Source organism: Pelodiscus sinensis, chromosome 1, assembly GCF_052426305.1.
Source record: "Pelodiscus sinensis isolate ZL-2025 chromosome 1, ASM5242630v1, whole genome shotgun sequence".
NCBI classification, from domain to species: Eukaryota; Metazoa; Chordata; order Testudines; family Trionychidae; genus Pelodiscus; species Pelodiscus sinensis.
Window position 1 is genome coordinate 240999433 of NC_143052.1, and position 27663 is coordinate 241027095.

A 27663-nucleotide genomic window follows, 5' to 3' on the forward strand; every position below is an offset into this window, starting at 1 on the left:
GGTCTCTTCCAGCTTTATAATTCTAAGGCAGGAGGGGGGAAGGGGATAAGGCAGGTGAAGGGGGATGTGGGAGGAGGGGAAAAGAGGCAGGAGAGATAATGAGAGAAGGGATGGAGTGGGAAAGAGGAGATACAGGAATGTGGGGAGAAGCACAAGCTCTTTATGTATTTTTCCCCCAGCAGCAGCAGCTGGAGCTCCCATTTGCCCCATCCCCGCCCAACATGGGCAGCCTACCTCCAGTGAGTAGCCCTGCCCCAGGTACAATTTCCAGCATTCCCTGGAAGCTGAGCACTTGTGCAGCTGCTTAGAAGAAATTCTAATGCCACCCAGCTCATTAGCAGAGTGCCCACAGCTAGGTTTGTGGTGCACATTTACATGTATTCTGAACATAGATTAAAAATATCTATACATGGATGGAAAGATTAGAGGGAACGTTTTCCAGCACCTCTCCTTGCTCCTCCAATTCTTCTCTCCCCCCAGCAGTATCCTCTATTTGAGATCTTGAAATCAGTAACACTAGGGGTCGCTCTGTTCTCAAAGCCTTGGGTTCCAGAGCTGGTGGGAGAGTGTCTTTCTTGCCAGAAACCACCTCCCCTGGGCACCAGGCTCACATGGCTGAGCTTAGAGCTTGGCCTGTGTGGCCATACGCCCAGCAGTCATGGGGCTGGGCAGCCCAGTGGATCAAGAATTTGGTTCTGCTCTGCGAGTGGGGAGTGACCTGGCTGCAATGTCAGGTCCCTGGGCAGTCAGCAGGGTGGGACCAGGCTGCCTAGAGGCAGATGCACAAGGGGGAAGAGCACTCCAGGGACTGAGGAGCATCTCATCGCAGCCAAACTCCTTGGGTAGGGACTGGATCCAGAGGGTATCACCAGACGGTGTTGAGCTGCTTCAGGGAAGAGGCATGAGTGTGTCAGCAGAGCTGTGCCACCCACCCAGCCTGAGGAGCACCCAGATATGCTCAGGGGCCTGGCTTGGGGAGCAAGTCAGGAAAGGCTGTTGGGTAAGAGTAATGTGGAGTCTTACCCTGTGTGTATAATACCAATGTACAAAAAAGTAGGATTTAAAGCAATTCAGACATTTCAGCAAGTGCATTTTATTTCAGTGATGTATTAATATTTTATTTCAAAAATATTACATAAAAACATACAAGTTATCTTGGAAGAATTAGATTATCTATAGACTACTGCAGATAAATAGTTATTGGGATTAATATTTTAAAATAATTGTTTTACATGTGCTTTAACCAAAAGTGCTGAAGTTAACAAAAGGGAAGTTTAGCTATCTGTTTTAGTTATATGACATAATTTTAATACCACAAAGCTATGGTTACTTTCCAAGGTTTGTCTGTCTGGGTTTTTTTTTTTTAATATGATTCTTCAGCCTATTCTGTAAGTGACTAAACACTTTGTCTTTACGTAGTAAGGAGATACAAAGTAAGGCTCCAATCTTGGAAATTCTTACACCTGTTTAATTTATGCATGCAAGGGACTATTGGGACAATTCATGTTTGTAAATATATTCATGTGTGTCTTTAACAGACTAGTTTATTTTATAAATGCCCAGCTTCTGAACCATGTAAGTAAAGAGGCAGAACACTGAAAAGAAGATGAAACTAGATTAGACCATATTTTTAAATTACTTGGTCTTAAATTAGTTATGTCAGCTACAAATATATTAGCATGCAACACTGCACCACTGAAGACCATGATTCATTTTCATTAGAAGGCTTAAATCACAAAATCAAGATAGTGTTTCTATAAAAACAAACCACTGTCAGCAAAATTAATAAGTGGTTATTTGAGCAGATTTAAATATTTAATACATTTCAAAATACTTCAGCAGTTACATTAAATGCTATTAGTAATAAACATATCAAAATTACTTTCAAAAGGTTATAATATATATATTCACTGAATACTTCTGTATTACAGCATTCATATTATGAAAGGAAACTGTTTATGGCAGAGACATTTTCTTTGGTACAGTGCCCTTAAGTGTATGTGACTTGGCCATACGCACATAAAGTAGAAAGGCATATTAATACAGCTGCTTAATGGTAATGTCCATTAAATTACATTAAAATGTCAGTAACTTACAATACTGTATGCATATTGACCATATACTTTTCTTCTGAACTTCCAGTAGTAATGGTCATTTTCCAAGTTCTCGTTTGATAAAAAATACAAAAGAAAAAGAAAAAGCATAGGAGACCATAGCGTGCTTGTATAATTTTTAATATTTGGTTGCCATAATCCTCTGTGTTACATAAAGCTGGAAATGAAACAAAAATACATTAGTATACATTCATAAATACAGGGAAATTTTTTTACACAAGAAGTACCGGTAATGGTACAGTTAACAAGCCTGTTATAATAAGCCCGTTTTAAGATACAACTGTTATAGAATAGGACATCAAGGGAAAAGAAAGCTACATTGCTTACAAGATGCAATTTTGACAAGGTGAGGTAGAACTAGAAGACTGATATACATACAGAAAAAGTAAAGCCTGGTTTTGCTCCAGCGTTCATGGGAATGTGTGCATCCATGTCACTTCTAACATTGCGCATAGCAGTTGGCCAGTGACATGAAACTGTATGGCTGATCAAAAATGAACTTTCAATTTCAATAAGACTGAAACAAACAATAAAGCACTTTAAACACTTGTTTAAAGTTAAATTGTAATGCACCAAAATGATTAATTTTATGTTTGTTGCTCTTGTCACACACAAAAGTTAAAACATATTTTGTGTGCACCAATTTTCTTTGTGAAAACATATTTGTTTTAATGAGTTATTTGGGAGTTCTACTTTAAAAAGTATAGGTTGAATCTCTCTTGTCCAGGATTCCCTGGTCCGGCAACATCCGTGGTTCAGCAGCCTGCAGGGACAGCAACCTGGGGGGAGAGTGCCGTGGGAGCATCTGCCACCCATGGAGAACCTCAGGAACAACTGCTGCCGCAGCAAACAAAACCAGGAAACCCCTGAGCTGCTGCCATCACTGCACATAAGGCTGGGGTTAGGGGGCAGAGCCCCGTGAGCAGATTGGGGGCAGCAGACCGAGACAGGCGGGATGGAGGAGTTCAGGTCTCCAGGTTCTCCCAAGGCAGCTGCCAGGAGGGGAGCCTCGGGAGAGCCCGAACGCCTAACCTCCCCTGGTCCAGCAAATTCCCTTTTTCAGGACCACTCTGGTTCCGGGGTGCCATAAAAGAAGGTTCAACCTGTATCCCATAACTCAACAATTTTTTCAAGTTTTCAAAAGACAAAAGTCAATTGGCTCCAAAAGTGAAAAATGTGGGCCATGTTCAAGATACATCACCATTGTATGACCATGTTACAACCACCTGAAAATACTTAATTGTGATTGTACCATCACACATCACAAACATGGCAGAGCAACTGGCTTCTCTGTGGAAAGGAGGTATTGGATGATTGCCAATGACACAGCCAAAGATTACTCTTTAGCACTGGCAAAGATCCACATTAAAAGAAAATAGCATAGGATACTGTGATAAGACAGTGATAGCATAAAGAATGAAAAGAGAAATGCAAGAAAAAAGTAACTATGAAGAACAATTCTACATTTTCTACAACTAGCACATACCCTAAACCCATAAAACTTGACAACTGCATCCAATTGCTATTTCTGGAATTCCCTGTGTGAGATTCTGTCCCTTTCTAACTTCTCCCTCTCACTCTGCTCCTGCATGTTCACAAATTCATGATCTCTGACATCAAAGCACAGCAGTTCAAGCCGAAAGCCTGGATCCCTTATTGAAAAAAAGAACTCTCATAGTATATACAGAAGCTCCTCAGATCAGTCAAAATAGCCAAGTTATTTAAGCCAATGACTTAAGTGTAATGATAATTCATACTGTAATTTTCATTGTATTCAACATAACATTTATATTGTTTATTAAAATAATTCAAATTTGGTTATGACTAAATAACTTTTTGAAATATGAAGGGTTGTTTTGGTTTTTTATCCTAGATAGATTGCTAGTATGAGCACTTACTTTTTGCGGTCCTTGTCTTTTTTCAAACTGACGCTAGGTGTAGATGCAAATGCCTGCGCTTGAAGTAACTCAGTAGCAGTTCTCCTTTTATTGAATGCAATCATATCATCTTCTAGGAGTTTTCTTTTTTCCTCCAGCTTCATCCTTTCTTCTTGGTGAAGTCGCTTAAGATGCTCAAATTTAGCCTGTAGCTGTTAACAGCACAAAAATTGCATTTCCACCTAGTGACACAAGGTGGTAGCCTTGCCATAGGAAAATGCACACTAATGCTCAATCTGTAAGATGCATAGGTAACTTGCATTTTATTACTGCAGATTTCTTACAGATCTTGAGCGCTTAAAATAAGTATACAGCTTCATAAATCAAACAGAGGAGCACCAAAATCCTGTTTAAAATAAACTTTAAAAAATTTTCAGAGTGCAATCATATTTATATGCATTTACAAAAAGTGCTTAACTGGTCTTTTTTTTTTTCAAACAGCTTTTAAAAAAAAAGGGCATTTAGGATGCCATTTCTACAGATTTTATTTTGTGTTAAAAATGGGCACACATGGGTGGCAATTCTTTTCTACCACTAACAGGTACTAAACAAGCACCAAACCTCCTTATTCTGGATGACTGATTACTACACAACATAATGTTGGCACCCATAAATAGCAAGAACTAAAAAGAACACTGGATCTGCATCAGGAAATATCTTCTATGGATCAAAACCTTAGGCAGCATCAGGTAAAATATCTGGAACTGAAGGGAGGACCACCTTTGTGGTTTAACAGAGGAGTATCCAATCATCAATCAAGTGACTAAAGACAAATAACTTGATATAAACTGGAGTGGTGGAGCTCTTTGGTACTGGCACTTTTAAGAGAAGAAAAGATTAGAAGGACATTCAAGAGTTTGGAATTGTTGGGTTTAATATATCAGACTTCTACCTTGCTAAAACTGGGAGGCCAGAAAGCCATAATTTGGTTGTATATGTTTGCAGTGCAGTGTCCATGACTACAATTTGAGTAGTTGGAGAAAAAAAATATTTGTTGGAACTGATTTGTTTTCTGAAGAAACACATATTAGGGTTTGTCTACACAGGCACTTTTGTCAACAAAACTTTTGTGAAAAACAACAGACAAAAGTGAACAGCTCTATGTCAGCATGCGATCATCTCCCACCAACATTACCCACAACGAGCAGAGGTTGATATTTAATTTTGCTGGCATGTGAGTGCTCTCCATTGGCATAACATGTCTACATAGGAGACCTTACATTGGCACAATTGCAGAGATACAGCTGTGCCAATATAAGGTCCAGAGTGTAGAAATACCCTTAATTAGTTACTCTCTTGATCTGTGCAGTTATAGATCCAAATGAACAATGTATGGTCAAAATCTATTAAAGCTGTTAGTATGGATTGCCACACTTGTGAGATTAACAAGTAAGCCCTATAGAAGGCTGATCTGAGGAGCAATATTTTAAAATGACTGCAGGACTACTGTCCTAGACTGGGCAGAGTTCAGGTACAGAGAGCAATGCTGTACAAACTTTCCAAGCACCAACCCTGCATATAAGAGAGATAAGGTAGGTGAGGTAGTATCTTTTACTGAAGCAACTTCTGTTAGAGGAAGGTACAAATCTATGAGCTACACAGAGCTCTACTTCAAGACTGGAGAAAGAAGCAGTATGTCTGACATTTGCAGAACTGCAACTGTGCTATTGCAGAAAATAGTGAAGATGCTACTATGCCAAAAGGATAGCTTCTCTCATCACATAGCTAACTCTACCTCCGCCAGAGGCACAGGTGGAGCTACACCAGGAGGAGATCAGAATAATTGTGTCTCTAAGAGTGCGCTGTCAGTGATTTGAGTTTTTTTCTTCTTCTCTGTATTGAAGAACATTCTCCTGAAGTATTCTGATGGCCTTTTCCAGAACACACTCTATTTCTCTGCTGGATGCCCTTGTTTAGTGAAGGTGGTTTTAAGTATGTTTAGGTGTGTAACTTTCTTTTTGGGGCACATTCTGTGGTATAGTGAGTCTGATGGATAGTTTGGGGCTGCTAAAGTTCTGATAAAAATCTATAAGGAAGTTTAGGTCACATGGCTAGTATCTCCAATGACAAATTATGTCCTTTTTCAAAAGCACTTCACAATGTAATCCTACCCCATTTGACTCATTTTACTGCAATGTTCACTCCAAATTTAACTCTACCAGCAAAGTCTCAATCACCCACCTCTGAAACAAGCACTTCTGTTCTTCTTCCCATGCAAATCAGGATGCATGGAAAATGCTCCCAATCAAAATCTGTGGTTAACATCTTCTTTCACATCCCTCCTCAAAAGTCACCTCTGTCATAATACATGCAGAAAACTGCAGTATGATAATGGCTAGGTCATGGTGAGCTATGATCATTGCTATAGAAGGGCTAAGAATCGTGCACACTGTTACATGTTACCCTATCTCCATCACTCTCTGTCCAAGCCCACTTGTTTCTTTTTTCCATGTGTCCAGTCCTTAACTGTAAATCCTTTGTGGAATGCTATTGTAGTTATTATATTACTGTACAGTGTTTAGCACAATGGAACTTAACCAAGTTTGTTCTTTAGGCTCTAGTGCTATACAAAAGTTAATAATTAATAGGTACAATAGTAGTAATTTTGCTCAAATATTCCAAATGCCTGTGAACTAAAAAGAAAAATAGAGATGTATACTTACCTCTCGCTCAGCTTCTTTCAATATTGCTTCTTTCTCCTTGACTCTCTGTACAAACATCTGTCTCATTTCCTCCTCCTTCCGCTGCAATTCACCGAAGAACTCATGCCTCTTTGCTTCATAGGTCTCCTGTAGACTGAAGTCGAGAATTTAAAGCCTATCATATTGTTTGTAAGATAAGGAAATATAAAGAAAGCATGTACATACAGTTTAGCACATTACTTCAACAAGTTGTTCAGCTCATGTACAAATCTCTCAAATTTCTCATATGCAAATAATAGGTATGATAGTTAAATAGAAGCAACTAATCCCTGCACAGATTTTGATCCAAGTAAACATGGATGGGTAGATTTAAAAACTGATAATCGGATTTGAATCACTTCAAATTACAGCAGTTTAGGACTCTTACACATTTTTAAACATGGATTAGGAACACCCTCAATCTCCAATCTGCAAGATTTAGAGCAGGGCTACTCAACTTTGGAAGCTCCGGGGGCCACAATGATACTCACAGCACATGCTGAGGGCCGCAACTTGAGTGTGGTAGCATATATATGCAAATACATATGCAAATATCTTATTTCACACTGACGGGCATAAATACAAAGATACAGGCAAGACTACACAACACACAGGCCCCATTTAAGTCAGTTCTGCGGATATTAATAATATGCAATATTTACCCAATTTCCACCCATATGACAGCACTTTTAATGAGCAATGACAGTCCAGGAATTTAACTACAAGAACACATATCAACAGAAGATTATTATATTGACTACTTTTTTGTTTTGGCTCACACTTGCAGGCCATGTGTTGAGCCCTGCATAAACCCAAACTGCACCGTGGGCCGCAGGCCACATGTGGCCCACGAGCCGCATGTTGAGTAGCCCTGATTTAGAGTTTACAAGAAAAGATGATGTTAGGACACTCAAGATGTTATTAAAGGATAGGAGTTCTCTCATAAATAAATGAAGTCAAAAGGCCCAACCTGAATGAAGGGGAAGAATGTGACCTTCAAACAAAATACATAGGATTCTTTATGTGATTTCAAAACTGAATAACTGTGATAGTTACGTGGCTGTAGGTGATATCTGATTTTACAAGTATTTTAATATCCACAAAATAGGCTTATTTTTTGGAATGTCTGAATTTCCTTAACAACATAATCGTTAGCATGATTTTTTTAATAGTTTTTTTCCCCCCACAGAAGCTCTTATCATACTGATCTTTGAAATTATTAAGAGGGTAAAAACAGTTCAGGCCATCAAGCAAACACCTGGACACAAAACACAGCAGCAGGGTAACAACCACAAAACTGTTTATTAGATCATGCTCCATTATTCCTGTATCCATATCTTTTAAGAGGGAGAAGATACCTATCTTTGAAAAATGTTTGTCATTCTTGGATGAAAAATGCTCTTTCCAATAAAGTACCTGAATAAATGTTTTTTAAGACAGCAAATTCTACGATAACTGAGTTTGTGGGCCAGACCCTCGTCTGGTGTAGATATGGTCATTTAATTTAAAGTAGCTGAGGCTCTGACCCTATCCCTTATTGAACTACCTATCAGCATTATTCCCCAAGAAAGGATCCTCAAAATATTCATGATTAAGGATAAGATTTTGACATAAAAATCATGGAATCCATGGCTTTTAAAGACCTTAGTGCCACTTTCTGCTTCAGCCTTGTGCTACAGGGCAGTGGTGCTGGAGCTGTCAGCTGCTGGGGCCGCTGCACCTCTGAGACACTGAAGGATCTCTGAGCCACCAGGGTGGCAGTGGGGGCCCTGGAGCTGTCAGCCACCATGGTAGTGGTTGCTGGAGTTCTCCTCTTCCACAGGGAGACTCATCCCTCCTCCCCGGAGTTCGGTCTTCCGTTGCTCCCCATGCTGCTCCCCCTATTCCCCATTATTTTTAGTAAAAGACGCAGAGAAGTAAAGGACCTCTGGGAATTATTGTGTATTGTCAACCTATCCACCACCTGTCAGAGACTTTTACTAAAAATAACCATGACAAAATCTTAGCATTAGCAATGATGCCCCTCTCTATTGTGATGTTACAGATGTGCCCCATTTGCTTTTTCTAATAATCTGATTTTCTTTTCTGGCTGCCAACTTGGCATTTTTCCTCTGTTATCCAGAGCAAGGTTCCTGGCTTCCTCCCAGGCTGCTGAAACACTGCTTCAATATCTTTTTATTCATTAACTTATGTTCTTCCTTTTTGGCACATTAACAGATGTAAGTCCTGTTAAACTCGTACCACTCAAATTAATCTTCAGTGTAATCTACCAGGTAAGAGTTTGACACCACTGGTAGATTAATGAATAATTTTTCAACGCTACTTTCCTTCCTCTTCTATTCTCCCAATGAGGGTTATAAAGACTAAGACAGAAGTAAGTTACTATGGGCACGTCTAGACTACAGGCTTTTGTCGACAGAAGTTTTGTCGACAGATACTGTCGACAAAGAGCGTCTAGACTACATCCAGTTCTGTCGACAAAGCAAGCCGCTTTGTTGACATGACAGTGTAGATGCAAAGGATAGTGTAGATGCAATAACGCCTACTGTCGACAGAACTCTGTCGACAAAAGGCATTATTCCTTGTAGAATGAGGTTTACAGCCATCGACAAAACTGCTGAGTTCTGTCGACATTATGTTGACAGAACTCAGTGGCAGTGTAGACGCAGGTATAGTTTTGTTGACAAAACTCTGTAGTCTAGGCACACCCTATATCTCAGTACTGATAGTATCACTCTTTCTGTAAGAGGGGTTGTTGATGAAAGAAGGTCTGTGACAAGGGCATTTATACACAAATAAGGTAAATAATATTTAATATCTTACTAAAACACTGCATACTTCACTATAGTACTACAACATACCTTTCTACAGAAGCGTGGCTGTGAGATATAGACTTTTTGCTACCTTTGTAACCCTGTAGTAGGGGGACCCTAAAAACAAAGGTTCAAATCAATCAAGTTTTGCTCACGTTCACTTAGTTTAATTTAAACAGACTCAGTAGGACACAACATTTCATATTTGTGTTACCCATCTCACAAAGTCCAAACTTAGGAGTTGATAAAAACAGTGAGCCAAATAATCTATCTTAAGAGTAATTCAACTGATTCCTCAGATATATTCTATTAATAAAGTTCTCCACTTAACAGAAAAGTTTTAGAACTCTTCATTATCAAAAGCCAACATAAATTAAGGCACTACAATTAACAGTGTCAAACTCTGAGGACTGTGGTAAGGTGTTTTAGGGAGTTCTTCGACTCAGACTATCCCAGAGGTTTTGGCCCACCTGCTTATACTTACTTAGGTGTTTGCCCAAATAAAGGTTTAAACAAGAGGCAACACATATCTAAATGACTGGCTAAGGATGAAATTTAAAACCTTTTTAGCTATCATGTTTTTATATTTATTCTTTACATATACAGGCAGCACAGCACTTTACATAACAGATGGGAAACAAGAATTCTCATAGTGGTGGTTCAGGCCTATGATCCATCTAGTCCAGTATCCCATCTATGTCAGTGGCAAGCAACAGAAACTTCATTAGGTGACAGAAACCAGTGTAGGAAGCTGAGAAAAAGTCTGGCCCCAGCACAGTTTCACCCTAGTATCTAGTAGTTAAAGATGTGTGTCAGGCTTTACACCAGAGGCTTTATATCCTTTCCAATACTTTTAAAGGCACTAAATATAAAATCTGTATCAGTGGTTTTCAAACCTATTTCATTTGCAGACGTCTAAAAATGTTCAGAGGTGTGGATAACTTTGGAAATCATAAAACAACTTGCAGATGTCTAAGGGTCTATAAATCACACTATGAAAGTCACTGGATAGCAAGAATTGCCAAACATCCAAATCCTCACTGAACCTCTCTAGTTTCTGATTTCAAAGACATCAGGTCATTGTGATGGAAAATTCTTCATCTTATAATTTTTGATTTTTGCAGCCTTTCAATTTCACTTAATTTCTCCTTGCTCTTAAATTATGGCCTAGGATGACAGAATCTACCAATCAACCTTCTCTAAACTTGTATCATGTCCCTTTTTATTCATCATCTTTTTACAGTAAACAATCTCAATCTTTCTTCACATGGAGAACTTTTTCATTTCCTAATCTCTCTTGTTGCTCTTCTCTGAAATCCTTCAGAACAAGGACAAGTGCCTGCTTTGAGGAATTTAAAATGTAATACAACAGCCTGGCTTAAAAAAGGATAATTAGACCAAGGAATAACTGGTTGCACCAATTGTGGGCATTCTGTTCCCTTTAAAAGAAATTATCTGGGAAGCTTCTGAGATGCACATGTTAGAAAAATAAAGAAGAAAGATAGATTAGCTTCGAACCAAGAAAGCAAACAAGCATCCTTTTACAAGCTGTTTCCATCTATGCAAACTAGTACTATCTATTTTTCAATGTTTCTGTGATCATGAGTTTTCTTCAGCCAGAGGATAAATATTTTCTAAGAAAATGATTTAGGAAATATCCAGAAGTGGGCCCTAACACAGCATCGGGTCAGCAACCAATGGACTGCATGAAGGATGCTTATTAGCTATCAGCTAACCTCCTACTCAGTTCAGGAACCAGTCAAAAGCCAGGAGTCACTTCATTCCAGACTCAGTCTGCATACCTGGCAAATGCTTCTATCTACAGCAGGGGAAGGAAGAGAGAACAAACTTCTGCTGGATCAGGGCACAATATAATTCCAATCATAGATTTCCAACATATTGATGAGGTACAGGTAATGATAATTCATATCAATGGAAAATGGACTTTAGGACAGTAATTTCACTTTAAAGAGACCAATAGCTCTAGTCAGCATAACTCCTATGTTAATGGCCATATATAAATGGGGATGAACTCCCACAACTATTTATTCCAAGGAAGTTGCAGTTGCTCTGCACCTGTCAGAATCAGGCTCTGATGGATTATGGCTGGCAGCAAGCAGAGACACTCACCTTTAAGAGTAATCTATGTAATTCAAGTACATGACACAAGTAATATCCTGGAAGATTTCTGGACTTTTAAATTGTAGCTTGCAGATCTATTCATGTATTCTCTTCAAAGAGCTACCATACAATTATTTTTTTCTGTCTTTCTCTTTCTCCTCCTCATTACATTCTGAATCCTTTAACAACTTAACTTCCAGACTGGTAACAGGCTGGCTATCATCAGGGCTAGTAAATAAGAGTTCTAACCAAATGACAAAACTAATTATGTTTGACTTCAAATAATGAACCCTACACAGAGTTAGATGATGAATTCTAGTTTCACAAACTGTTTATACCACTCATCTCTGATTAAACTGATGTTTGCTTAGTATGCATCACCTACACTTAATATCATTTTGGGATATACTTCACGTGTGAGGCCCTCTCTCATCATGTACCTAAGTGATTCGTCTAATCTCTCTTTCCATACAAGTATTTTTTACAAGGCATAGGTAACAAGATGTAGTGAGTAGTCATACTTAACTAAGATTAACACAATCTAAATTACACCCAGTTCCATTTAAGTCCCTTGGGTGTTAAATATAGTGGTGTGTTAGAATTCCATTATAACTAAAAAAATGTCTGGAATGTAGCTACAAATGAAACATAGTTAACTGTTCTTATTACTAAGCAAACTCAGAGAACATAAGATTAAGAGGCCTGCTATATTTATTGGCCTATTTAACCATGGTACATTGCTATCTTTGCTCTCCATCCTTATTTCTTGTTACACCCACTTGTACACTGTATGTTTTTAACTTTTTAGTTTGGAATAGGGTTTCTTTACAGGTTTTCTGAGAGGACCTAGCATGCTTTTGGACATAACACGTCTACTGACTTATATGCAATGGATGCTTACCAACGTAATTTTTCATACTAGCCAATTTATAAAAAACAATTACGGTTCTCTCTGCCTATGACTTGATCAGCTGTCTTGACAATACAAAATCTATTGCAATTGCCCTGCAAAATGAATAGTTTTGGACTAAAAGCTAATATACTACTCAAATTCAAAATTATCAGTCATTAATTAGGGGCAATTATATGAGGGTATGCATTTATTAAATCATCAAAATGACATATATCCAACACCACAAAGCTCTTAATGAAGCAAAGCCAGCTTATTATTGAAATATAGCAAAATGTTGCTACTTTATACTTTTTGTGAAACCCATTGTAGATTGTCAGATTTTGCAGGTGAACAATTATAAAAAGTCAGGGAAGACTTCCCTAGAGGTACTCGCATTCATTCAGTAATTATTTGTGCAATAATTTTAATATACTATAATATGCTTACTAATATTTAGTACTGTAAAATACTACTAAATAGTAGCAAATGTATATCTATTTTGTAAAAGTGCTGGAGTTTTAGTAATTAGTTATTTAACTCACTTTGTAAATACATTTTTGCTGAAAAGCTTGCCAAGATGGTCATTCTTCTCAGCAATGACTGGATTTGCAGTTCAATAAAGTGGGATTTACTGAGGACCTACTGTATTGTCTCTGTTGTAGAGCTACCCTTTTCCCCTTTTTGCTGATGGATTTAATTCTAATTTAATTTCCATAGTTTATTCCAAGGGTGGACAATAATTTCTGGCCAGGGGCCACTTTAAAAAAATTTTAAGTGGGCCCCAGCCACCACCGAAGGGCTGGTGCCTAATCTAGAAAGGGTGGGGCCAGAATGCTTCTGGGTTTCCCCAGCCCCAGACCATCATTGGTGAGTCTGGGGGTGGGAGAGCCCCTTTGCTCTGCCCTTCCCACTAGGCACCCATGCCCAGCAGGGCGGGAAGAGGCTTCACACACTCCCCCACTCCCAGGGCCTGATTGGTCTGAGGGAGCACGCGAAGCCTCTTCCTGCTACCCCCACCCTGCGAGGAGCACACGGCACTTCAAAGTGCCACGCACTGCTGGCAGGGTGGGAGGAGACGTCCTGACTGGCCTGGGGGCAAGGCAGATGTGCTAAGCTTCCCTCGCCCTGCGCAAGCGTATGGCACTTTGAAGTGCAGTGCACTCTTCGCAGGGTGAGGGGGAGGGTGGAGGAAACTTTGCATGCTCCTCCTGCTCCCAGGACAATCAGGACTTGGGGGTGGGGGAGCGTGTGACAGCTCCTCCCGCCCTGCGAGCAGCACACGGCACTTCAAAGCGCTGTATGCTCTTCACAGGGTGGGAGGAAGCTTTGTGTGCTCCCCTGCCCCCGGGTCGTAACTGGCCTGGGGACGGGGGAACGGCAAGGCCACAGTGGTCTGGATCAACCCGCATAGCGGGCTGGATCCAGCCCGCAGAGGCCCTTTTGCCCACCCCTTGTTTAGTCTATGATTTGGGTAGCAGTTCCATCAAAAGCTTTATGGAAAATGTTATATTATTGGGCTTGCTGTATATCAAATGAATCCTCTGAATTGTCTCTTTTCATTATGTAGTTATGAACATTTTCCTTCAGACATACCAGGTCCTTCTTTTTTAGTCATCAGTGTAATTTTCATTGTGGTACAGAGCACAGGGAGAACTGCATGCAGATCCTGCTTATTTTTGTCACAATAAATCAATTATTTCCTCAGTTTAAATTCTTTAACTGTACTTATTTCTCTCCTTAAAAAACAATAGTGCCTTCAATAGTTGTGGCTAAGCATATCTAATTCATCTGTTGAGAGTATCCTTGCCATCAAACACAGGGTTCTTAGTAGGCTAGCTATTCAATAGGCCCCCAATGGCCACACATCAACCACTGTTAGAGCTTTCTGTAATTTTGATTTATTGCCAAAGAATATAATTCCAATCAACATCGAGGAAGTAGTGTTAAAACTGATAGGAATAATCAGGGCTCGACAAATACACTCACCCGTGGCGAGTAGATTTTGCCAGCTGGCAAGTGCAGGGGCAGACTGGCCCTGTGGGCCGTTGTGACAGGCTGGCGTAAGCCCGCACTATGGGCAGTGTGGCCCCATCCAATTTGCCGGCCAGCGGAGGAGCAGAGCACCACTGGAAAGGGGGAAGTGCGGTGATTCTTGCCACCAGGCTGCCTGCGTGCAGCTCCAGCGCGAGGAGGCAGGGCGGGACGCCAGGACACTGGCGTGACATGGCCCAGCTGATTTTAAAGGGCTGCGGCAGCTCGGCTCTGGCCGCGTGTCCCTGGGAGCTGGCTGCAGCGTGCGGCACAGCCAGGGCCCGCCCCGCTGGCTCCAGTCCTGCCACGGCCCCAGCCCCCCTTTGTCTTCGCACCACCCGTTCCCCACGCCGGCCCTACTCCCCTGCACCCTGGACCCCCTGCTCTCCCTCTTCCCTGCGACCCTTTGGCTCTGTGCCGCCCTTGCATACCACTCCCTGCTCCCCCCCCCGATCCCTGCCCCCCCCCAGCTCTGTGCTGCCCATTCCCTGCACTGCCCCTAAACCTTGATCCCTCTGCCCCTCCCATTCCCCATGCCTCCACTGCACCCTGCTCCCCACGATCCCTGCATCCCTCTGGCTCAGTGCCTCTCATTCCCCGCGCCACCCCCATGCCTCCCGCTGTTCCCTGCACCCCTCTGGCTCTGTCCTGTCCCTGCACCCTGCTCTCCCTGTGGGTCAGGAGCAAAGGGTGTTTGTCCATTGAGAGGGGCTGGACAGGGCAGGGAAAAAGCTGCTGTGACCCAGCAGGGAGTGAAAGGGGGAGTTCACTTGAAGCTCCTTTGCCTTTATGGAAAAAAACAAATGAAAATGCTATTTACAGGGCTAAAATGCCAGGATAAAAATGAAAACAACAACAAAAAAACCTATTGCAAAATGCAAACGTGTGTAAAAGACAACAAAAAGGGCGGGCGGGGGCAGCCAAAAAATGTTTTGCTTGGGGAAGCAAAAAACCTAGAGCTGGCCCTGGGGGAGGGGAAAAATATGGGGAAGGGACTTGTGCTGAGGAGAGGGGAGGAGGTCAGGAGAAGAAGAAGAAGAAAGGGGGAAGGCACCAAGGGACAGGGGTGCAGGAGAGACAAATCCCAGGGGGCCAAGTGCGGACAATAAGGGAAAGGACAGGAGGGGAGGTGTCAGTGGGAGGAGGGACAGGGTGATGCTGGGAGACGAGAGGGTAAGAGCACTGGGGGCTAGATGGGGGAGGGAGAGGTGCTGGGAGAAGGCTTTAAAGAAGAGGTGGGCATGAGGAAGGCGGGGATGGAGCAAGGCATGTCTGAGGGGCACAGGGGCATGAGGGAAACGGGGGCAGAGGGTGGTGAGGGAGTGGGTATCAGGGAAAAAGAGGGCAAAGGGGACAGGGGCAGTGAGGGAAGGGGGAGGCATCAGGAGGGTACAGGTGCCAGGGGATTCTGGGGGTGAAGCAGAGGGGCAGACACCTGTAGGGGAGGGACCAGCACCAGAGGAGAGAGGCAGGGCAGGTGTGTGGAGGGAGGTGTTAGAAGAGGGGATGAGGAGGGGTAGCTCACATGATCCGAGTGGGGCTATTGGAGAAGTGGGCACAGGGGGGAGAGAAGGGCTGGCGGAGGGGGGCAGGTCTCAGGAAGGCTGAGGGCAATGAGAAGGGCAAGAGTCAGGACAGCAGAGGAGGGTGAGGGGTTGGGGGGCAGCAGGCACCAGGGGAGCTGATGGAGCAAGGAGAGGAGACATGGCAGCATAGAGAAAAGATAGAGGTTTATAAGATATTTATTAATAACTTGGGTGATATTTATTAATAACTTATTAGTAATTACTGTTCTTATTCTTATTAGGAATTTATGCCATTAAAAAAAAAAACTTTTTGTGGGGGAGGCTGGCGAGTCCCTTTTTTGTCTGGCGAGTAGGGTTTTCCATAATTTGATGACCCCTGGGAATAATGCTGCAACTTTAGGCCTGCAAACAGTTTAAAGCTTTCAGTAGCATGGTGTTCAGATATCATATTTCTTTTGTTGAAAAAATTGCAACTATATGAACACCAGTGTTAAGAAACATTGATGATGTTAATGAACATAAATGTGAAGAAAAGAAAAATATGTTGACTACAGTACAGTCTATGGGTATGTCTACACTACCCTCCTAGTTCGAACTAGCGGGGTAATGTAGGCATACCGCACTTGCAAATGAAGCCCGGGATTTGAATTTCCCAGGGTTCATTTGCATAAGCGGGGAGCCGCCAGTTTTAAATCCCCGCTGCTTCGAACCCCGTGCAGCGCGGCTACACGGGGCTCGAACTAGGTAGTTCGAACTAGGTTCCTATTCCGAACTACCGTTACTCCTCGTGAAACGAGGTGTACCGGTAGTTCGGAATAGGTACCCTAGTCCGAACTACCTAGTTCGAGCCCCGTGTAGCCGCGCTGCACGGGGTTCGAACCAGCGGGGATTTAAAAATGGCGGCTCCCCGCTTATGCAAATGAAGCCCGGGAAATTCAAATCCCGGGCTTCATTTGCAAGTGCAGTATATGCCTACATTACCCCGCTAGTTCGAACTAGCGGGGTAGTGTAGACATACCCTATGATACTGACTATAGCCATTTCCCAATAGCAGTTGAAACTAAATTTGCCAGTTGCAATACAGTGATACAGTAAAACTCCAGTTGTCTGGCATCCAATGGTCCGGCACTCCTGATAGTCCAGTACCACCTGGAACCCAGAAGTGTTCCAGGCAGCCGGACAATTGGAGCTGCTCTGTCCCGGGCTTCCCCGAGTCAGCCACTGGTCAGTTTCAACAGCGGCTGACTTGGGGATGCCTGGGGCAGAGCAGCTGGGGTGCTGCCAGGTTGGTACCGCAGCACCGCTCTCCCATCCCACACGCCTCATAGCTTCCCCTTCCAATAGTCCATCATATCTGATAATCCGGCACCCCCTGGGTCCTAAAGGTGCTGGATTATCAGAAGTTTACTGTATTAATGAACCTGTCTCTAATAAGGCCAGCTAAAAACTTTTACCATTTACAAGAACAATTTCCCCATTTGAAGGAAGAATTATTCAGCTGCCAGGGCTTTTAGACCCTGATATAAAGCCTGCTGAAGTAAAAGCAAATGGAAAGATTCCCACTGAATCTGATCCTTAGGTTTGGTCAAGAATGATGTAATCAACTACATAGTATCTTGACTGGAAGACAACACAATATTATCTAATCAACTGTTCTATACATGTGCAGTTACATTCAGATTTCTCTTATGGCAGCTGATGTTCTACATTGCAACCTGTTTGTTAGAGCTAGAAAAATTTCATGAAGGTCTTTAAATCTCTTGGAAAGCACTCTCACATCCAGCATAATCATGTGTCAAAATGAGCTCATTTGCCAGTATATTGTTAAAATTGGTAATTCATTTAATCAATGCCAAAAATTATGTTGTCTTAAACATTAGTATTTTGCGGTTCATATCTGTTGCTGCTGCTTTGTAACTTCTTTATGCGGACAAAGATGAAAGCTGAGAATTTATGCAAATAGAAAAACTATTCTAAAACTAATTAGAAAGCATATTATTTTTTAAGTATTAAGATGACAAGATATAAAAATATCAGCTAATGAGGAGTCGAAGCACTAAAAAACATTTTTAGTTCCAAGATATTTTACTGTTTTTTATGTATATTCCAGCCCAGAGTTGGCCACCAATACTGCACAGCAGTAAATTGGCACTTGAGATTTCCTTTCTCAACAGAATTTGAATGCTAATTATAAACTGGGAGGAGAGAAAAATCATCACTTCAGGAGTCTATTTCTGGAAGAATTCTAACACACAATGTGCACATACAAATTAAATAGTCACATATGGACAAAGAGGAGGCTACATAAAGAAATAAGAGGTCAGAAAGTTAGAAAAATAGAAAAATTGTTGATAGCAATCATGAAGACTTCCTGTGCAAAGTGGAATTACATAAAAAAACTTGATTATAAGAAAACTCTCTCTTGTTTGCTCTTCATAAGATTTTTTTGAATCCTCCATTAATTCTAAGACAGGCTATTTGAAGGAATTCTGTGTCATCAAAAAAAAATCTAATTTTTATGGGTAAAGATGTGACAAGTTAAATGTAGTACCAGTAGTTTTATAGGATTTAAGTTATTTCTTTAATTATTTCTAACATGGAATCTAATCACACTATCACTTCTGCATCAGATATCAATAACAGACAAGGCAAAACAGCAAAGTTGAAGTCTTAAAAAAAAAAAAAAAAAAAAGGGAAAGGTTATGTTGGAATTTGTTCCAAGGGCAATAGAAAAGAATAGCAAATAATCTACATATATAGAAGAATGTGGACTGCCAAATTTGATTGCAAGTCAATCTTGTTTTGGAATAAAACAGACATGATTTGTGAAAGATACAGAAACGGTCTGTATTCTTCTAAAACAGTCATGTCACATAAGGCATAAAAAGGGTTAAAAACAGCTCTGAGCTGTAGCTAGGGGACCAAGCATGGGAGGCCTTGCAGCAGCCAATCAGAACCCAGGAGGGATTTATAAAAGAGATGGCTGGCTAGGCTGCGCCCTGGAGGGAGAAGGACCTAGCTGCCTGCTAGCCAGGGTACCATGGACAAAGAAGTGCTGTGGAAAGACAGGGTTAGCCCAAGAATGCCCAGCAACAGGAGCCTGAGGGATATCAGGAAGGCAGCCAAGGCAGTCAAAGGCAGCAGGTTCACACCCCCTTGCCTATGATGAGTGGCCATGTAAGACTGCAGTTTGTCCAGGAGGTAAGAAGCTAGATTACAAATGGCAGTAGGGTCTCTGAGGAAAGGTGGGTGTATGGGTTTGGGAGTTCCTTGAGGGGGAGGACTCCAGAGCATGGCGGCACTGCCGTGGGCCAGGACCTGAAGGGAAGGGCACCATCATCTTTGAGGTACGTACGTTTTAAAGCAAGGTTGCAGAGACAGCGATTAACAGAAAACAGTAAGTGCAACACCAGCTGGAAAAGGGTGCTCCAGCATTGAGCAGTGCTAATTCCCAGTGACCAGCAGTAGGTGCCACACTAGTGAGTCGCACCATATTACACACACATATAGTATACAGTGGCGACAACTAGATAAAAATACAATTTTCTTGTATTAGTGATATTTCCTTCAGACAGCATTATTTGTTTCCTGTATTGTGCGAAAATACATAATCTTCCATCTTTTCTTTCAGATTATAGAGGATCATGGATCATAATGGAAGGAAGGAATGGACTCAACATTCAAGCTACAGGATTCACCCCTTACCTGACAGGTTTGTTTTCAGGGCCTGTGTCTCTGAAGCCCATCTCTTCCAGTTTACAGCGTCTGTAGAGCTCATAATGGCGTGCATGAGTCTGCTCTCTCAGGTCTTCCATATTTGTGCAAATAAGCATCTCACGAAGCTTTACAAAGTCACAATGGTTCTCATTTTCCACTATTCAGTTAAATAATAATAAAGATATTGACATAAAAATATACAATTATACCACAGAATAGTATTTTCTATTCAATTAGCTGATTAATTTTTGGGGGGGAGAAAGAGGGAAATGTTGCTAGTTTCTTTTACTTAGTAGCTGCCTCATGATTTAAGATAAACAATGTTAATAGTTAATGCTCAGATTATGTATTAGGCTCCATTATTTTTCTTTTCAGGACTCCCTATTAGATTTACAAAATAAATTTATTTTTCTCCTCTGTTCTGATATAGTGGCCTTTTAGCACGTGGTAGTGCCAGCAGCACTTTAAAAATGTAATAAAATAATTATTGCATCCAAGATCTAATGGCGTGATTTTCAGAGATGTTCAGCATTCATAAATCATATTTGTGTTGATGGGACCTGAAGGATTAAACCACAAATTTTTTGGATCAGCTAGGCTAGCAATCTGACATCAGCAGCCAGCATCAGCGCACTTAATATCAAAACAAACACTTCTTCTACTTGAATGGGTTTGATAGTGAAAGCAGCATTCACATACCTGTGAAAAATATTATTCAAAATTCAGATTTTACCTTGTACAATGCCCCAAGGATATTGTCGAACTTTCACCATTTTGTTGCCAACCTTCATTTCCTCCCCACTACCCACTACAGCAAATGGTAAATGTCCCTATAAAAACAGTCAAAGCAATTCAGTCTTATCTTCCTGTATTCTGACATATGAACTGGAAAACAACTCTTGAAAATTAAAACAAAAAAACAACAAGCATTTGGAAACAAACAAATGTAATTACAGGTCAGTTTCACACTGAGAATCTATTTAAAAAGAGCAATAACTAATCAAATGCTGGCCTGTTAAGGCACTAAAGGACTTCGGAGGTTGAGCAGAGGGCTGCACACGTCACAAGGACTTCTGTTTCTCAAATCCAATACAATTGTCACAGGTTGCTACACTAGGGCTATTTCTATACTCACGGCTTCTTGAGTGAGTAATATGCAAATGAGGCTAAGTGTGGAATATTGCCGAGCCTCATTTACATACCTAATGAACCACCATTTTTTTCAGAAGAGGCTCTTGCTCAAGAAGGAGCGTCTGCACTGCCCCTTCTTGCACAAGAAAAACCCTCTTGCGCAATGCTGTTCTTCCTGAAATGTAATAGGTGTAACAGCACTGCGCAAGAGGGTTTTTCTTGCACAAGAAGGGGCAGTGTAGACGCTCCTTCTTGCGCAAGAGCCTCTTCTGAAAAAAGTGGTGGCTCATTAGGTATGCAAATGAGGCTCAGCGATATTCCACGCTTAGCCTCATTTGCATATTACTCACGCAAGAAGCCACGAGTGTAGACATAGCCTAGGTGTTTTAAGTAGTTGACCCTCATACATCACTTTCTATTTGAAAAGGCCAGAAGATAATTGCTCTACCTGGGATACAACCTTCCTCAAAGCAGAACAGACATCTTCAGCATCCACCAGTGCCAAACACGAGGCCCATCACAGGAAATGCAAAGCTTGAGGCCTGAGATCATGCTCATGCCATTAGGCAGGAATTGTGATCTGAACTAGGGATGTTAAATAGCGAGTAAATGACTAATTAAATAGTCAATGCATGTCAATAGGTTGCCTCAGTCAATAGCTTGCCTCTGCCTTTGAAGTGTAGCAACAGCCCTAGGGCAGTTGCTACACTTCAAAGGCAAAAGCGCTTTTGGAGCCATGGGTCAAGCTGGGGACTCTCCCGCTGACCCCGGGCTCCATGTGGCACTGACACTTCAAAACGCCACAAGGAGTCCGGAGCCAGGCTCCTTGTGGCATTTCAAAGCAGCAGCGCCATGTGTAACCTGGGGTTAGCTGGAGACCCCCTCACTGACACTGGGCTCCATGCAGCGCTGCTGTTTTGAAACACCATGGGGAGCTTGGCTTCAGACTCCTTGGGGCTTTTGAAAGAGGCAGTGCAGCATGGAGCCTGGGGTCAGCTGTGGACTCCCCCGCAGATTCCAGGCTCCATGAGATGCTGCCGCTTTGAAGTACCACTCTTCTTCCCCACCTTGCTGTCTCTTTCTGTTAGAGGCAGCAAAAGGGGCCGGGCGAGTAACTAGTCAACTAGCCTATAAACTATACGATAAGCAAGTTAACTAGTTGTTCACATCCCTAATCTGAACACTGAATGACTGCTCCAATACTTTTTCTTCCAGTTTAGTTAACTAGGAAGAAAATTATTAGAGTAACACAAAGCTTTCCACAAAAATAGGAATTATTTTCTGTCAGAATAATCCATGACAGTGTATCAAGACATTGCAGCACTCCTATTCCCTGGCTCAAGTGATAAGGGGAAACCAATTGGTCATTCAGGCTGCACCATCCATTTACGTTCTTGAACACATGCAACCCCCCACAGAATGTTTGACGAGCAGTGCTGACCAGTACAAAATCCATATACACCAACAGCAGGATCCTCCACAGACAGTACTCCAAGAAGAAAAACCTAGCTTTCCCTCAACTTTAGTTTAAGGTGATGAATACCATCTACCAATATAAGAACAGGGGAATTTTGGCGGAGATAGGAACCAGATCAGATAAATGTTTCTAAATTTTTCCTTAAGTTGGTCTTTTTTGACCTATGTAAATATCCAATTTATTACAAATACAAAATTCTATTGCCTCAAGAATGTGCAAGAAGAAGCAGTGGTACAGAGGATACTTTAATACTGGAATATCAAACATTCTTTCAAATGTATGCAACATACTTACATTCATTGTGGCATTAATTTTAGAAATGGTTTCATCATCTGTCGGAAACTGATATATCTGGACTCCATTACTAACCAATTCGCTCATAAGTTTGATCTTAAACTTCTGTAGTTCAGTTTTAGAAATGGTGTCTGCTTTGGCTATGACTGGTATAATGTTCACCTATTAAATGATATAAATTGCAAACATGTGTAAAAGATTTGTTTTCAAGCCTGTACATTTTATATGTTAAAATATTCAGTGGCTTCCCATAAAGTCTGAATTAATTTCTAACAAACTCTCCACAGACTCTTACATGACTGGCTTCAAAAGCCAACAAAATAATAAAAATGTTGTGTACATTTTGAAAGTCCATACTTTGAACATATTAAGAAAGCTATAATATATTACTTAATAATCCCACCAAAGCTGATCAGAGTACTGGACTACTCGTTTCCAGCCCCCTTGCTGCCTCTGTATCAAAATCAGCAGCAAGATGGGGCAGGCAGCACCACATACACGGCTCCCTTCAGCACCAGCTCCTGTCCCCTCCTCCCCCACTGCCTTTGATACACAGGCAGCAATGTGGGAGGGTAGCGAGTAGTCAAGTACGCAACTTGACTACTCGCTTACATCCCTAATATTTATTGATAACATAATATCTTGACTACGAATTCATTCATTCAAACTGGTTTCAAACAATCTTACCTTGCTGTCAAGATTCTTCATTGTTAACAAATCAAGTGTTTTAAGGGAATGGCCTGTAGGTGAAATAAAATAGAGGCAGACATGGATGCGAGTGTCATGGTAGTTGTATAAGGAGCGTTTAATTTTCAGTTCTTCCTGGAGATAGGCCTCAAATTGTGCATCTATATAATCCACTATTGGCTGATAGCTGGAAAAAAATTTGACATGTTAGCAACCAAAGATTAGTCTCTGAGTAGGACTAAAAAAGGGAATCCCTGTTATATTTTTCTGCATGCCACTGCTTTACATATGAACTTTATACACTGAAGCTCAAGAAGCCTTACACTACAATAGGATATTAAGTGTATGGATAATGACCAAACTGTCTATGAAATGTAAAAATAAAGTTACTGACTCAGTTTGAGAAACTAATACAACACAAAATGTGAAGGATACAGTTAAATTCTTCTTTGCTACTGGTGATGAAAAGCAGTGTAGTAGTTAGGCTTTTTACTGAAATCTTCAGATGATCCAGTTCATGGACTTTTGTAATTTATGTACAGGCAGTCCCCGGGTTACGTACAAGATAGGGACTGTAGGTTTGTTCTTAAGTTGAATTTGTATGTAAGTCGGAACTGGTACATATTATAGGGGAGACTCTAGCCAAGCATTTCTCCAGAGCTCAGTTTTATTCTCCCACACCTCACTTCCCTCAGTCCTTTATTCTCAAGCTGAGGTGTCTGCTGAGAAAAGCCGCTCCATGTCTCCCTGGTCTGCTGGGAGGGGTGCTAGCTTTGCGTCTCCTGGGGGGAAGCAGCTAGTGCGGGGTTGCCTCACCCCGTTTGTAAGTAGGGATCTGATGTAAGTCGGATCCATGTAACCCGGGGACTGCCTGTAGTCTCAAAAGTCAATCTTGAAATTAACAGACTATTGCTACAAATAGCATGTGTCTAATACAGTCCATAATTATACTTTCACCTCTATTGAAGATCAGTATTGTGTTTTGAGGACCTTTATTACTGGTAAGACAGCAGGAACATATCCTCTAAAAACTGAGACCTGATTTGTACTTTAGCTACATTTTAAAGGACTCTTTGCCATCTTTTTTATGATCCACATTAAAAGAGGACCATAATATATCTTCAAAACATGCTATTGTACACACAAGGGCAGTGAGTGGTTCCTTAGTGTTTGTTGCTGCATAGAGGGTACACCAATCATGGGAGGCAAAAATTTAATGGTACTGATTCCATGGAAAGTGAATTTGAAAGAGGCAGAAGACAGTCCTGCTTGCAATATGAAAGATTTTACTGCATATTAACAACTCCGGCATCTGAGATTTTTCTTTATCATCTAAGCATTGCTCATCAAAGAAATGGCAAAGAATAAGCACGTCACTAGCAAGAACTCTCTTTCGTTGCTAAGCTAAAGCTGTAGGTTATTTTATATTATGGAAGTAAACGGCCAACTTCCCACCATGCCCAACATTTCTTGTTGCATAAATAATTATGAAGAATGCTTCATAGTTCTGATCATTCCAGTAAGTCTGCAGAAAATGAGTTAAATAATTATGAACATTTAAATTCAGCAAACTGAATTGACAGAAAAGAACTTCTAAATTCTAGTAGCTGTGTAATGCTCCACCCTCTAATTAGAGTGTCCAACTTCACATGTACCTACATGTAAAAAATCTAGATGATTTTTCTTCCAACTTGCATTGTTTTGTAGATCCCATTGAAACTAGGGATATTAAGTATATTTAATTAACTAATTGAGTAGTTGATGGAATTTCCATTGACTATTTGATTAGCTGATAAAGGGGGAGGAGGGATGCTCCCACTGTGGTTCTACACTTTAAATATAGTAAGAACTTGCCATGCTCTTACTACATTTAAAGTGCAAAGCTGCAGTGGGGACGGTGCTGGGGAGAACTGGCTTTTAAGCTGGCTCCCCTCAGCACCTGCTTCTGCTTCCCCCACTTCCCTTCCTGCTTCTGATACTGAGGCAGGGGGGAGGGGAAGCGAGTAGTCAAGTAATCGCTCAACTGCCCAGCTAGTTGCTTACATCCCTAATTGAAACTTAAAAAACACAAGTCTACAGAGAATGTTCTGTAGTGTAACTTACTATCTGTATAATTATATGAAAGTTCAAAAAATGTCCATCACTATTATATATTTTATTGATATAATTTGTAACACATTATATTATAAAAGCATGAACACAAGGGCAAACTGATTTCTTAAATGACTTGCTTGACAAAAAGAAACTACAAGCCATTAATTATGTTGGAAAATGTATAATTAAATAAATGGAGTAAGTATGTAATTTGTACCATGCATTTTTTAAAATCACATATCTAATCTGAAAAGTCAACTCAGACTGCAGTTCAAGACCAAGGTTACTTAGCATAATCAAATTCTTACCACATGAGGAAACACTAACCTATCTTCTTTGTTTATCTGGTCACCAAATCCCACTGTATTTACAATGGTTAGTTTCAATCGAACATTGCTTTCTTGGAGTTCGTACGTCTGAGCTCTGAGTCTTACATTTGGTTGAAAATGTGTTGATACACGGTCATCAAAACTGGTGTTAAACAAAGTATCTATCAAGGTTGATTTTCCAATTCCAGTCTCCCCTTTAAAAAAAAGTAAGAAGTTTGTATTTGCATATATTTGTACAAAACATAATAGGTGTTATTTAGTACAGATATTTCCTCTTAAAAAGTTTAAAGAGAAATAACCTGAAAAAACTGGCTCCTCCAAACATAAAATCATATTCTTCTTTTTGACCCTTAGAATCGTCTGTAAACGTGTTTTGTACAAAAAAAAATGTCAGTGTCTCATTACCCCCCCATGAACTGCCACTCTTTCTCCCCTCCCCAACCTGCTGGGGAAGTGGCAGAGTTTGGTCTGGAGGGGAAGGCTGGGGTTTCTACACCTCACTCCCCACGGCCTGCCAGTGGGAAGCCTGACCTGGTGCTGCAGCTGCACTGGGATCCCCGCAGTATGCGGGGAGGACTGAGCTCCCTCCCTCCCCCTCACCCCACCCTGGAACAAGAGTGTGCTACCTGGAGGCTTTCCCTGCTGCAGCAGGTTGCTAAGCCAGGTAAGCATCCCCCCTTATGCCCAGACCCCACACCCAAATCCCTCACTCACTGCCCTCCTCCCGCCAAGATCTCGTATTCCCAATGTGCTCTGACACCCTGCCCCAAGACCCCTCCTGTACCCTCCTTTGTGGCCTGACACCCTGCCCCCTCCTCAACCCCCCCTCTTGGCATTATTATCCTCCATATACCAGACTGAGGTTTTCCCCTCCCCCGCTCTGGCTACCACAGGCCAGGGGTTCCTCGAAATTCTTTCAAGTTTAAAAGGGTTCCGTGGCCAAATAAAATTGGGAAACACTGCTCTAGAATGTTCCTTCAAACCTTCAGTTACATGTCAAGTAGAACACATGTACACACAGTTTTCCTGCAGGACAACAGAGTGAAGTCATTACATCACTCTGCATCCTGCCTGCCACCTCTCTCCCCCCTCCCCCCCCTCCCCGGGCTCTGGAGCCAGGGCTGCTGCGCAGTGTCCGCCCTTCTCCCCGGCAGCTGGAGGGAGAGGGTGGGGCCTCAGCCTAGCTCCCCTCTCCCCCTGCATCCGGGGGGAAAGCCTGTGCTGTCGTGGGAGGTGGGGAAGAAGAGGCAGAGCTGGGACTGGCCCAGCCTCAATCCCTCCCCCTGGCAGAGAGAGAGCCATGGCTGGGCCAGCCGGGGGAGAGGGGCAGGCCAAGACTGCCACACCTTAGTCTGGCTCTCCCTGGTGGAGAGCTGGGACTGCCTAACCCAGGGAGAGGGGGGTTTGGCAAGCGAAGCAAGCAGAGGGTGCAGCCCCCTAGTATTTTTATTTATTTATATATAATAAATATAGTGTGTGTGTGTGTATGTGTGTGTGTATATATATATATATTAGTAACTGGTGGGTGCCACAGTGGCATACATCCAGACAAGTGTACATGACATCAGTATTGGTGCACAAGAAAAAACTCACTCCACTCAGGGATGGAAAATCTTAGAGGGAACACTGCCTGTGAGCATTGAAGGGAGTTCTTCTCACTAGAATCTTAAGATTCAAGATACGATTAGTGTTTTATAAATAAGGAATAAAGATAGTTTTGGCATGCTTATATGGGCCTGCCATGGTGGCCTTGGTTCCAGCATCCCAAAAATCAGTGGGGAATAAATAGGGAAAGAGAGAAAGAAAACCTTAACACCAA

The 27663-nt window shown here is 41.6% G+C and overlaps 1 protein-coding gene across 3 annotated transcripts in view; it reads right to left on the reverse strand.

Annotated features, from left to right (window-relative positions):
- Positions 1-1073: 1073 nt before the first annotated feature.
- The window catches only part of SEPTIN10 (septin 10), a 40982-nt gene continuing 14392 nt past the window's right edge, over positions 1074-27663 (reverse strand). Inside the window, exons 3-12 of one of the 3 annotated variants that reach the window (XM_075918136.2) lie at positions 25843-26038; positions 23422-23608; positions 22735-22896; positions 20566-20662; positions 19821-19989; positions 9594-9662; positions 6715-6847; positions 4013-4203; positions 3601-3766; positions 1074-2271 (exon numbers count right to left, since the gene is read on the reverse strand). In XM_075918136.2, the coding sequence (XP_075774251.1) occupies positions 3637-3766; positions 4013-4203; positions 6715-6847; positions 9594-9662; positions 19821-19989; positions 20566-20662; positions 22735-22896; positions 23422-23608; positions 25843-26038 (1334 nt within the window). In that variant the 3' untranslated portion in view covers positions 1074-2271; positions 3601-3636. The remainder of the gene's footprint in view (positions 2272-3600; positions 3767-4012; positions 4204-6714; positions 6848-9593; positions 9663-19820; positions 19990-20565; positions 20663-22734; positions 22897-23421; positions 23609-25842; positions 26039-27663) is intronic. The other 2 variants (XM_075918142.2, XM_075918147.2) reach the window with 2 other exon arrangements.